This window comes from Dipteris shenzhenensis, chromosome 10, assembly GCF_047967505.1.
Source record: "Dipteris shenzhenensis isolate YYH24624 ecotype China chromosome 10, Dip_SZ_1.0, whole genome shotgun sequence".
Taxonomy (NCBI): domain Eukaryota; kingdom Viridiplantae; phylum Streptophyta; class Polypodiopsida; order Gleicheniales; family Dipteridaceae; genus Dipteris; species Dipteris shenzhenensis.
This window is the reverse complement of record NC_141605.1, coordinates 16,530,185-16,542,933: the sequence shown is the minus strand read 5'-3', so window position 1 is coordinate 16,542,933 and position 12,749 is coordinate 16,530,185. Positions and strand designations below refer to the sequence as shown.

The 12,749-nt window shown below is 43.5% G+C and overlaps 1 protein-coding gene across 1 annotated transcript in view; it reads left to right on the top strand.

Annotated features, from left to right (window-relative positions):
- The window catches only part of LOC147897472 (apoptosis inhibitor 5-like protein API5), a 38,423-nt gene extending 26,016 nt beyond the window's left edge, over positions 1-12,407 (top strand). Inside the window, exons 13-16 of the mRNA XM_087380186.1 lie at positions 10,716-10,830; positions 11,134-11,199; positions 11,392-11,495; positions 11,655-12,407. Coding sequence (XP_087236312.1) covers positions 10,716-10,830; positions 11,134-11,199; positions 11,392-11,495; positions 11,655-11,844 — 475 coding nt within the window. The 3' untranslated portion in view covers positions 11,845-12,407. The remainder of the gene's footprint in view (positions 1-10,715; positions 10,831-11,133; positions 11,200-11,391; positions 11,496-11,654) is intronic.
- The last annotated feature ends 342 nt before the right edge of the window (positions 12,408-12,749 follow it).

Below are 12,749 nucleotides of genomic sequence, written 5' to 3'. Positions count from 1 at the left end.
TGTACGCAAAGATCTACGCACCAAGCTGGATCCAAAGTCTATCAGATGCATCTTTATGGGATATGGTGATGAAGGTGAAATGGGGTACAGGTTATGGGATCCCGTTAAACGGAAGATTATACGCAGCAATGATGTCATCTTTAAAGAAGATAGTGTACACAAGGAACCCGTGCAACCTGTGGAATACAGGAGGGTTATTTATGATGATGTTGGACAGCAAAGAATGCCCATTTATATGCAGCAGCAGCCTGCTGCAGATCACCCTGTTCAAGAGGGTATACAGGCTGGAAATCAGCCAGATGATTTTGCCAATGATGTACCACTGGATATGCCAGCAGATGAAGCTGTAGCACAGCCAGATAGGGTGGTACAGCCACCTGTCATTCATGAAGAACAGGCTGGACAGCAGTCTAATCCGGAACATTTTGTTAGGAGGAGCTCCCGTGCACAACGGCCTCCTGTCAGGTTTGTTCCAGGAGCCAATAATGTGGCTGATTTTATCATGTTGACAGATTGTGGTGAGCCTTCCAGCTTCAAGGAAGCTATGGGAAGAGCAGAGAAAAAGAAGTGGGAGAAAGCCATGCAATCAGAAATGGACTCCCTACTTCAGAATGATACGTGGGACTTGGTGCAGTTACCTGCAAACAGAAAAGTTTTGCCATGCAAGTGGGTTTACAAAGTCAAAGTGGATTCAAATGCTTTACCGAGGTATAAGGCCAGATTGGTTGCCAAGGGATTTAAGCAGGAGAAGGGCATTGACTTTGATGAGATCTTTTCCCCTGTAGTCAAGATGACTACTTTGAGAGCAGTGTTGGCTCTTGTTGCTCATGCTGACATGGATTTATGTCAGATGGATGTGAAGACAGCTTTTCTTCACGGAGATCTCCATGATGAGATCTATATGAGTCAGCCAGAGGGATATGCTATTAAAGGGAAAGAGCAGCTTGTGTGTAAGCTCAAAAGGAGCTTGTATGGACTCAAGCAGGCGCCAAGAGAATGGTACAAGAAGTTTGATGCATTCATGCAGTCCCAAGGGTATCATAGGTGTGAGACCGATCATTGCTTATACACCAAACGGGCAAAGGATGGCAGTTTGATGCTACTCATTCTATATGTAGATGACATGCTTATTGCCAGTAAATCTCAGCATGAGATTACTGCTTTGAAGAAACAACTGCATAAGTCTTTTGACATGAAAGACTTGGGTGATGCAAATCATATTCTTGGGATGCGTATTACTCGTGACAGGTCCAAGGGATTTTTGTTTCTGTCACAGAAAGAGTATATTGACAAAGTACTGCAGAGGTTTAAAATGGAGGGGGGGAAGTCCATTAGTACCCCGTTGCCTCCACATTTAAAACTCAGCAGTAAGGACAGCCCCAGATCAGATGATGATAAGGCTGAAATGGCCAAGGTTCCGTATGCATCTGCAGTTGGATCTTTGATGTATGCCATGGTTGCCACTCGTCCGGATATTGCTTTTGCGGTGGGAGTCATCAGCAGGTATATGGCAAATCCAGGTAAGCGGCATTGGGAAGCAGTGAAAGGTGTCTTGAGGTATCTCAAAGGTACCAAAGACTTGTGCATATGCTATGGTAGGAGGGATGCATTGGTGCATGGTTTTACAGATTCAGACTATGCAGGGAATGCAGATAACCGGAAATCTACTACCGGTTATATTTTCACTTTTGCAGGAGGTGCTATATCATGGGTGTCTCGGTTGCAGAAATGCGTTGCACTGTCAACTACTGAAGCTGAATATGTTGCAGCCACTGAGGCTTGCAAGGAAGCAATATGGCTTACTCGGCTGGTGGGAGATTTGGGCATTACAGGAGATATGCCAGTTTTGCATTGTGATAGTCAGAGTGCTATCATGTTGGCAAAGAATCCGGTCTTTCATCAGAAGACCAAGCACATAGAAGTGAAATATCATTTCATCAGGGAGGTACTGGAAGACAAGCGTCTTGAGCTTGTGAAAGTACATACTGATGATAATCCTGCTGATTTGCTCACTAAGAGCTTGCCTACAGAGCGGTTTGCACATTGCCGCCACATCATGGGATTAGGATGAGACCATTCTTACTTTATGGTCTTGTATACAGTAACTGTATATTGCTGTAATTTTTATTCTTTTCTCCCCTTTAGGCACATTGGCCTTTAGGTGGGAGGTTGTTGGGGTAAAGGCACATTGCCAACCCTTAGTTAAAGAATTAAAGATAGGACACCTATGACTGTCTTAAGATAGTCATAGGGTAAACCTAATCCTAATAAAACTTAAGTGAGTTTGTGGTGTGACTTACTCATCACTTCACACCCGCACTATTGTGTCTCTCTGACTCTCACTCTCTTGCTCCCTTTCTTCTCTCTTCCCCCCTCTCAATTTACAGCAGCCTGCTGCTGCATATTAATGGGCATTCTTTGCTGTCCGACATCATCATAAACAACCCTCCTGTATTCCACAGGTTGCACGGGTTCTTTGTGTACACTATCCTCTTTAAAGATGACGTCATTGCTGCGTATAATCTTCCGTTTGAGAGGATCCCATAACCTGTACCCCATTTCACCTTCGTCACGGTAACCCATGAAGATGCATCTGAAAGACTTTGGTTCCAGTTTGGTGCGCAGTTCTTTGCGTACATGAGCAAAGCACTCGCAGCGAAACACACGTAAGTGCTTATATGAAGGTGGCTTGCCAGACCACACCTCCTCTGGCACTTTCAACTCCAAAGCCTTGTTCGGCGACCTGTTAATTAGGTGAACTGCTGTAGAATGCTTTCCAAAAATGCAATGATCACAAGTAGGCAAATCTGAAAAAGAAAGAGACGGCAGATAACCCAAACATGACAGTTCTTGCATTCCTTTAATGGACATGTGTCCCAACCGGCTATGCCACAATGAAACCTTCGGCAGCTTGGTTATGGCAACAACATGATTACCTACACTGGAAACATAAAGAGGGTACAAGGTATCACTCTTATAACCCTCAGCCACTACAACCTGGCCATCAGTAATTACCCATTTGGAATCCCCAAATGTGGTGTGATAACCACTGTCATCCAACAAGCCAGTGCTAATCAGATTTTTCTTGATTTGCGGCACATGGCGAACACCATTAAGCATAAATATGCGTCCGTCAGGAAATACTATCTGTATACTGCCAATCCCTGCAATCTGACATGCATAGTTGTTCCCAAGGTGAACAACTCCATGAGTACCTGTGTAGGAAGTAAACCACTCCCTATGAGGCGTAACATGAAAAGAAGCACCTGAATCCAAGAGCCAGGTGTGCATATCATGGCCATCAACAACCAATGTATGTGCAATTACAGCAGAAGAACATAATACCTCATGTCTGTCACTGTCACTGTCCTCTGCTGCAACATTCACTGCATCCAAGTCATCTGCCTTGGCCTTGCCTTTGCCTTTGCTTCCACTGCCTGCATCCTTTGTCTCAGCCTTCTTGGCTTTCTGATCCCGTATAAACTTGAAGCACTTAGACTTCACATGTCCCTTCTTGCCATAGTAAAAGCATTCAATATCCTTTTTGCCACGGGAATGACTGCGGGATTTGGACTTGCCAGCAGATCTCCCCTTGAACTCCTCATCAAGGTTCAATCCCTGTGCAATAAGCTGTGTAAAGATGGCATTGAACTCACTCAAGTGTGAGGTCATAGCTGTACCTTCCTTCATGCGAAGGTCGACAAGCTTCTTCAACCCATAAACCTTACTGGCTGAACTCTTTTGGGCATACAACTCTTCTAGCCTTTGCCATAGGCCATAAGAGGTCTTTTCAGCCTGAACATTGAACACAAGAGAATCAGTGAGAGTAAGCATGATAGCAGCCCTTGCGGACAAATCAAGCTCCTCCCACTCATTATCTGCCATCCCAGATGGCTTGACACCCTTCACCCTTATGGGCTTAGAAATCTTCTTTAGCAGAAGTACATTCAAACACTGTTCTGCCCATAATGCATAATTGTGTGCCCCTTCCAATTTCTTTATGTTCAGTATTGAAGATTCACTTTCCCCTGATGCCATATCAGATAAGGAAAGTACCTGACTCTCTGTAAGTCAAAAAATGACTAAATAAAATTCTGATTTCTCAGAAAACCTGCTCTATCAAGAGCCAGGAGCACTCACAATAGTGCTGTTTTTTTACTGTCAAAAAATCTGCAGCAAAACAGAAAATTTTCCCTCCAGTCACTGTACCTTCTGACACACTGTACCATGCTCAAATAGGCATAAAACAGTAACTACAGAATGCTGCAGCTGTTCCACAAGTGCTTTACAAGTGCATCATCATCTGACGAAGCACAAAACACTGGACACTTCTCCCACCTCAGATGAGGTATTGCATTGATTTTATATGCATAAACCACTTGTCATACACTGTTTTGTCCATTGAAAAAGGCTCCAAACACCTCAGCCTGTCACAAAACCTGCAACAAAGTATGGGACAAATCCCAAACAATCACCCTTCTGCCAAGGGGATAAAAGGCATCTGAAGTTCTCAAACAGTAACTCAAGTGCTCACAAGCAAAATCTGGGCAAAAGCCCCTTGATTTGACACCTGTACCAAGTGAAAAACACCCTCAACACTGAGGTAGCATACAAAATACAGCGCTCTCTTGGCACTTTCACCTGACAAAGTAATGCATAAACTGCCTGTGTGCACAGTGGCAACACAGATCCCAACGTACAAACACCGAAAAGAAGATCTTTTGAGCACTGTCAACGATGGACAGTTAGGGACCGAGTAAACTCGATGCGCCCTGGCCAAGCGTGGCTCAACTGAGATTTTCAAAGTGTCGTACACAATTTGTGACCTGCAAAGAAATGTCACTGATACATTGCGGAAAACGAGACCAATGTGGGCACCCTGGCTCCACACTGCCTCAAGGCATACACTGCATACACTTCCAGGCAAAAGCCCTATGAAATTGTCACCCGAAAACTGAGATTTGCACTCAGCAAAAGCATAAAAGCCCTCTGCAAAATCAAGGCATCTGACCTTCCCGAAAAATAACAGTGCAACCACCACACACTGTGGCACTAGTCACCTCAAGCACGAGGGACACGAGTGTACTTGCTGTACCTCAAACACAGTTTTAGAACTGAAAATTCTGGGAATGCATCAAAAGAGCAGAGTGCTCTCTCTTTTCCTTCTTCCAAAAAAAAAAAAAAATGTGCCTGCTGTAACTTCTGTACCTGCGCAGGGTACCTGTTGTACCTTGCACCTGCGAGGGCACGGATCCCCAAAAAAAAATCGTCGAAGGTCTTGTACGCGTCCTCGCCCGTTGATGGAGGTTGGCTGCCTGTGTGCAGCCGGCTGCTGCTGCACTGACATCAGTGATGACCTTTAGCTCCACAATCATCTTCTCAATCTGCTCCTAGATTCTCTCAATCATCCTATGTGGCTTCTACCACCACCTAACAGTGCTTATGGGCACCTAACTGTGCCTCTAGCACACACACATAGAAACCAAGGTGTGCCTGGGGCATACACCTTGAGATATCCCAACATACCCCCCCTCAAGGGAATGCCTCAGGCTATGTCAAGGATACAGCTAGCACAAGGTGTCACATGCCATCTCATGGTGGTCATGGATCTATCAATGGCTAGGATCTCAAGCTAGCAAGGGTTCCCATGGGTGTAAGGTAAACAAAAGGGATACAAAAGACCTTCCAATGGTTATCTCCCTTGCATGTACATGCACACTATGTCTGCAGGAGGTACCATGGAGCAAAAACACATACACATGGCCTACATCATATGGTGACCAGAGGTGTTTCAAAACACATTAGTTTATTTCATTCATTTTGGAGGACTATCCAGGTTGAGTACCTTGACTCAACATAAAAAAGAGAGATCTGGAGCATATATGGAGATGATTCAAAAAGCATAATCTTCATGGGATGCCTCATCTTGTGAAGGCACATCAACTGAAAGTAGATTGGCATTTTTTGACTTTGAAGTTGCTTCCTTTTTGGCTCTACAAAACTTTTTATGATGATTGTTTTTGCCACAGTGTTTGAATGGATTGATCTTGAAGCAGTCTTTTGAGAGGTGATTAGTCTTCCCACAATGATTGCAAGGTGAAAACTTGCCCTTCTGGATTTTTATGGCATAGGCTGTGTCATTGCCTTTCCGGAGTTCCATGTGCCTTTCTTCTTCTTGAAGAGCAGAGATAAGACCTTCAAGATTAGGATTAGGAAGATTTATCTAAGTGGTAACAACATGATCATAATCTTCAGGCATACTCTTGAGCAACACTGCCATAGCATCATCTGTAGTGATAGTAGAGTTGATAGAAGCAAGTTGAGTCATGAGACTCCGCATGTAATTGACATGGGAAGCCAAAGGAGTGCCACTAACCATCTTCAATTCAAAGAAAGCAATCTTAAGTGATAATTTTGAGATGCGAGAGCTAGCACAAAAAATAATGTCAAGCTTCTGCCAAGCTTCTGAAGGAGACTCTAAGTCAGAGATGTGATGAATATAGTCATCTCCTAAAGCAAGAGCAATGATGCCATATGCTTTCTCCTCTCTAGCAGGATCTTTTGCTAGGTGTGTCGGAGCTGAGGATTCTCCAGCATTGGAGGCTGTTGAAGAAGAAGTTGAAGCCGAAGAAGAAGTTGAAGCCGGTTTGGCAAGCCCCTAGAGGTTTTCCCTCATTAATGCAAACTTGGCCTTCATCTGCCATGTGTGGAAGCCCTTACCATTGAACTTGTCCATATTCAATATGGTAGCCATGAGAGGGTCTAACCCAAGAATTGGGCAGTGTCTTCTCTCTTACAGGTGAAAGATGAGCAATAAAAAGTAATCCTTCAAAGAGTAACAACTTGAATACTTTGACTTGGATTTCTCTATGTGACTGAAGTAAATGTCAAAGCATAAGGCAATCAGTTCAGAGCAACATTTATGCAAGATGTCTAAGCAAAAAATGATCAAGTAGATGCTAGAAAATGAGCATAGCAGACTGAAAATAAATCTTGGTCAAACTACCAGTCAAACTTTGACTGTCCAAAGTCAAACTTAGACTTGCATAGTCAAGCTTTCATGGCCAAAGAGGCAGCTCAGAAATATGCTTCAATTCGTCATCCAGAGGTCGAAATTCAGAGGGCTTTTGTACTGGAGAGGAAGGTAAATAGGTAGAGCTTCTCCCTCAGAAAGGAATCGCGCAGAAGGTAGCCACGTCGCCCAGCATTATAGAAGAACCGTGGACTGGCTTTTTGACGAAAACTACCCGAATGCTGCTCCAAATGAGCTCAGACTTGATGAGCAGCAAGGTCGTGATGTCGCCCAGCTCCTCTGGAAGGAATTAGACAATGTAGCTCTCCACAGTGAGAACCAGGAAGAATGTCGTCGCAGCTTCCTGAGACAATGTCGCCTTGAAAATGGCGAGATAAAGGGCAGGGCTTGTTCTGCAGATTCGCCCTGCCCTTGGGAAGACTCTCCTGAAAGATGAGATGGTGAGAATGCAGGTTTGAAGAGAACTCTCACTTCCAAAATTGACTTTGGAAGGGAAGGTGGAAGATGGAGGTGAGGAAGAAGAAGATGATGTGGCACCTAACTAGGGCTTAAGGAGGATCATAGGGCTCTGATACCATGTTGGTAAACTGAAAGGAAAGCGTGGAGTGAACACAAACTGAGAATTCTTGCTTATGGAATGAAGAAAGATGAGGTCCTTAAGTAGGCACCTCTTACATGATCACTGACATCACTGATGACCTCTAAGCTCCACAATCATCTCCTCAATCTCCTCCTAGATTCAGGTGTGCCTGGGGCATACACCTTGAGATATCCCAATAGTACCCCCTTTGATTGCTATTCCTTAGTCTTGCCTTGATTTCTGTCTGTTTGTACTGTGGACTGTAAAATACAGGTTTATCTAGGGCAATTGTTGCCAAAAGCATCTTCCAATCTTTGCAACTTCTCATTTCGAGCCATGCACTCTTTCATACCCTAGTTGTGGTTGTAGATGAGACTAAATTTCCAACATATTTATGATGATCCTATGCTCCTCTCAGGATAAGCATATATGTCTTGCATGCCAGCTCTTTGTTGCGAAGTGCAGGGTGCTCGATTGAGCTCATAGACAACCTTCTTAAGTGTGCATACTTTGCATGTTTCTCCAACAACCTCACCTGGCCTGCAAAGACGACCCCTCGAGAGCTCTTTCCAGATGATTGAATTCACCTAAGCACGTGGAAGGTTTTCAATGTGCTACTAGAGGTATAATGCAGTGATATGGACATCTTAGTATAGCAGTTGCACGCTGTAATGAATCCAGCATAGACATGGACCGATGAATGTAATCTTGTATCCGGATGATCGATCTTTGCTTAACTTTTAAAGCCTACTTGGTTCCCCAGGCACCTAAGGAGAGGGTGAGCTACAAGCTTGGATGTAATCTAGGTTCTAATTCGATGCCAAGACTTGCATAACAATATAGATTAGAAAGACTAGATAGAAGGGAGGTGGGGCTTCATAGTCTCGTCTTTGTATCCTCAGCGCCTCAAGCTGAAATCCATACATGAAAACAAATGGACTCAACTTGGTGGTTGTATGCTTTGCACTATTATATGCAAACTCAGCCATGTAAATACAATCCTCCTAATCAAATTGCTTTTGAGTGCGTGAAGCATATCCTCAAGAATCCGATCGACTCGCTTTGTCCATCCACTGACTCTGGATGTTCAAATGAACTCGTGCTGGACTTAGTGTCCAACTTCTCAACACATCATGCGAGAAACAACTAGTGAACTTAGGACCATGATCTGTGTCATTTGACAATCTCAGCTAGAACCCCATAAAGACTAAACAATTTCTCCACAAACACTTGTACTAGCGGTGAAGCTGAAACTGTCGTCTTGGTTGGAATAAACTCGGCCATGTTTAGTTTGTGGCGAAGCAACAATAAGATCCATGGAAATGCTTTCTCCTTTCTTATCTGGAATGATCCACATTGTCTCAAATGGCTGGCACAAGGGGTGTCATAACACTTGAAGAGTACTTTCTTTCTCATGTCTATGAAATTTGGTATGTAGACTTCACCCTTTCGCAACAAGAGAACTTTTTGAATTGAATACTGATCTTGAATTTCTTTCTCCCATAAATTTACACTAACTCATTCATGTGGGCATATGGTCACCATATATGGCTAGAATAATGATCCTGCTTATAGAGGCCTTGAATGGATAGAAATAGATCTCAGTGAAACTCTTCACAAAACCAATGTGACTTAACGCATCAGCCATTACATCCACTATTCCAAGTGTTAGGCCAGACTAGGCATAGTCCTACTCAAGGTTGCAGTTTCCCAAGGAGTTCCATCCTAAGGGATCTTCGTAAATGAGTCTAGAGCTCATATATAGACATACCCAAGGGTGTCCTTATGGTAAGGGCGTCTGTACTTTGGGTATACTAATTGGTCCCATTTAAAGGGACATAACCCCACCTCCCATCTGCCCGTTGTGATTGGAGTACTGAAGTTCATTGATCTGGCGACAGTGTACAAGATTGGGCTTGAGAGGGGGCTTCAGGGGAGGCCATCTAGCTTTGAGATACAGGTGCCCATGCAAGGAAGCAGACCTTGCACCAGAGGCAGTATCAGTTGGCTTATTGTTCCAGGTTCCTCTGTCGGCGTGAGTACCAGTACCAGCAGTTGGATTATTGTACCAGATGACCCAGTACCAGACCAGAGGAGTGTACTTAGCACCTACGGCCTGGAGCAACAATTCCAGGTCTCCAGTGAGGAGCCAAGTCGTCAAAACCAGGCTGCTTCTATTCCTGCAGATGAGGCCTTTGCCATTGATCACAGCGGCAAAGGCAAAGGGAGGAAAAATTACAGCAGGCCCAACCCTTGATCTGGCACCTCATCATCTTCTTCTCCTGGTGATGTGAAGAAGAATAAGTGCTGTAATTCCTGCAGGAAACCAGGCCATAACAAGTTTTGAGTGCCGGAAGTATATTGCGTCCGAGAACAAGAAGCAATAGCAGGAACTTGCAAATACAAATGCACTAGCTGCCAGCACACCCATGAGGCAGCACATTTTGATCAGGGGTTTGTCAGCACTTAGCCCTGGTATGGCCTTGTAGGCTAGTTAGGACTAGTCCTAGTCAACCAATTGACCTTGGGCCATATACTGGCCACTCTTGTACTTTCTTCATATTATATTTGCAAGTACACTCAGTTCCTTCAGCTTGTTGTTTTCCTCCCTCCCTGGCATTCCAGCTTGGTTCCATGTCTTCCCGCACCCAACACTCCTTAGTCTTCATGTACCATCTCTTAACTATTTTATCCTATGTGGGGATCTTTTCATCTGGTTTGGAGATTCTATGATGGGCTGCAGTTTATGTTTCCAACTATGAATTCAATCTCTCTTCTGCTGAGTTGTTACAAGTTAAATGTCTCGAGCCTTTTGCTTGAAATTTGTAATACTTGACCATACTTTCCCACTTCTGTGTTTTGGTCGTTTTTTGTGTTTGTGTTGAGTAACTAGAAAAGATGATGTCCAGAAGGCGTTTGGAATTGTCCCTTTGGGCATGCTTTTGGTAAGAATATCATAATTTATACAATATTTTTAATGAGGGCATGCACAATAGAGCATCTATGTAAGTTAAGCTAAGCTGTTTAGCCGATGATTCAAACTTTTCCTTGATAGTTCTCGTTTCATTGAGACTGATCGAATGATAATGAAATGCAATTCAGGTTGACAGTAGTTGAAGAATTGGCAAAGGCTACAAATAAGAAGTTGACGCAAGGAGTTGGGGAATTTGGGAAGGCGATGGCTGCAGCCAAGGACGATGCTGCAAAGAATGAAGTAGTATGTTTCTGTTCTGTTTCAAAATAATTTCTATCTGGAAGATGAATAGCTGCAGCTTTGGTCATGACTGCCTGTGCATTTGCATATCTGCCATCCCAAAAGTTTGTGTGATGTCTCCATGCATAAAGAACCAAACATTTGGAGACAATCATGTCATACAAGCATTGAAATATTCATGTGAGGTAATATGCTTTCATGTATCCTTTGAAGTGACCAGCTCTCATGGGCTCATAGCTTATTGTTCGGTTTCATTTCTGTTTTTCATTTGTCTAGTTGTACTCATGGAAACCTCATGATGCGCAGAAAGAAAAACAGCAAAAGACGCTTTCCGGATTGCGGACTTGCAACAACATATTATCATTAACACAGGTATATCTCTTCCTGAAAAGCATTCAAAATGAGAGAGCTTTGATGTCCTCCCTTCTAGCAGTTACAGGGAGCGCCGTGATTGGCCTAAGTATGAGATCTGATTTTAGTGCCTTTTTTCTTTGCAGCCACTACATCAGAAATCTCCTTCCTTCATTGGCTGAAATCTGATTTTAGTGCCCTTTTTCTTTGCAGCCACTACATCAGAAATCTCCTTCCTTCATTGGCGACAAAAGAATAAACCTGTCATGGAAAGAAGTTCCCAAATCAACGGCAACGGCCACTGCTGCAACTACTACGTAAGTCTGATGCTAACCATGGCTGTTTGTATGTTGAGGACTAAATTGTGGAATATCTATTATTGCCGTAGTTGCTCCAAGGAAGGCGGAGTTCTGATTTGCTAGAAACAAAAGAAGATAGAAAAATTTTCTTCCCTGACCTCGTGTTTGGTTTTGTAGAACAAAGCGCCCTGCGACAGCTTTGAATGGAACAGGATCATTGGGTGGAGCGAAAAAAGGTCGCGGTGATGGTGCTCCTCCTGCTCTTGTTAACCGTGCTCTTGCAGGGTTATCTAGAGGTGGTAGAGGATCAGGAAGAGGGGCTAGAGGAGGTTGGCGTGGTCGAGGGAGGGGGCGAGGCTTCTGGTGACATATATGACAATTTTCCTGGCATACTGTTTCAAAATGTCAAGGTGTGGGTCTGCCGGCAGCTAACTCTCCAAACTTCTTCCTGCGGTACCTTGGGAGTTCTGAAACAATGTTGAGAGCACGCTTTGGTTTGGAAGATACATCTTTCAATTGGTATGGATGTCGTGCTGGCTCTCTCCAATCTTGTAAATTTTTTCTCCCTTGTTTTTTGTTCCTCAATTATTTAGTGGGTTCTGCAATCCACCTGAGCTGAAGATCGTAACGCAAATTGTTCATCGAGTTTGGTGCCTTAACAAGTGTATTTTTGATTACTGGATGGATTCAAGACCATCTTATACGCATCTTCTTATAGTGCAGTGCATCTTTTTATTGTTGGCTTATGTTTCTTTTTTGTACACTCCTTGATATTTGTTTTCTATAACCTTTTTGAAGACTGGAATTAGGAGCTGACAGAGCATGTCTGCTAGAACTCTGAAAGTGCACGTTTTGCTAGTTGCTTATTTCTGACTAGTATTATGGTGCTCCAAGCATTATGTCCTTGTGCGTGGATGTCTCCTCTATTAGTTCTATGTGGTGGTTTATTGAGGAATGCATAGTCTGTGTCCAAACTTTTTGGACAGGCTTGCTTGGACTGTTTGTATATTCATAGAGGTCAACCTCACGTAAAAGTGCGACTCCAGATCTTCAGGTTCTTTAAGCAGCAAAACACACTGCTGGACTAATTCTGAGTTTTACATGGTTGAAGCTGTACGACTTGCTTCTGTATTGAAGGGATGAGTTTACTGATCTACCAATTCAGAGTGTTCATCCGGAGTGTTACCAAGGGTAAAGCTGTGCGATTTATTTGTGTTTTAAGAGGAAGATGTTAGTGGATTCATCATATTTATGTCGTTTGCCTTATTAGCA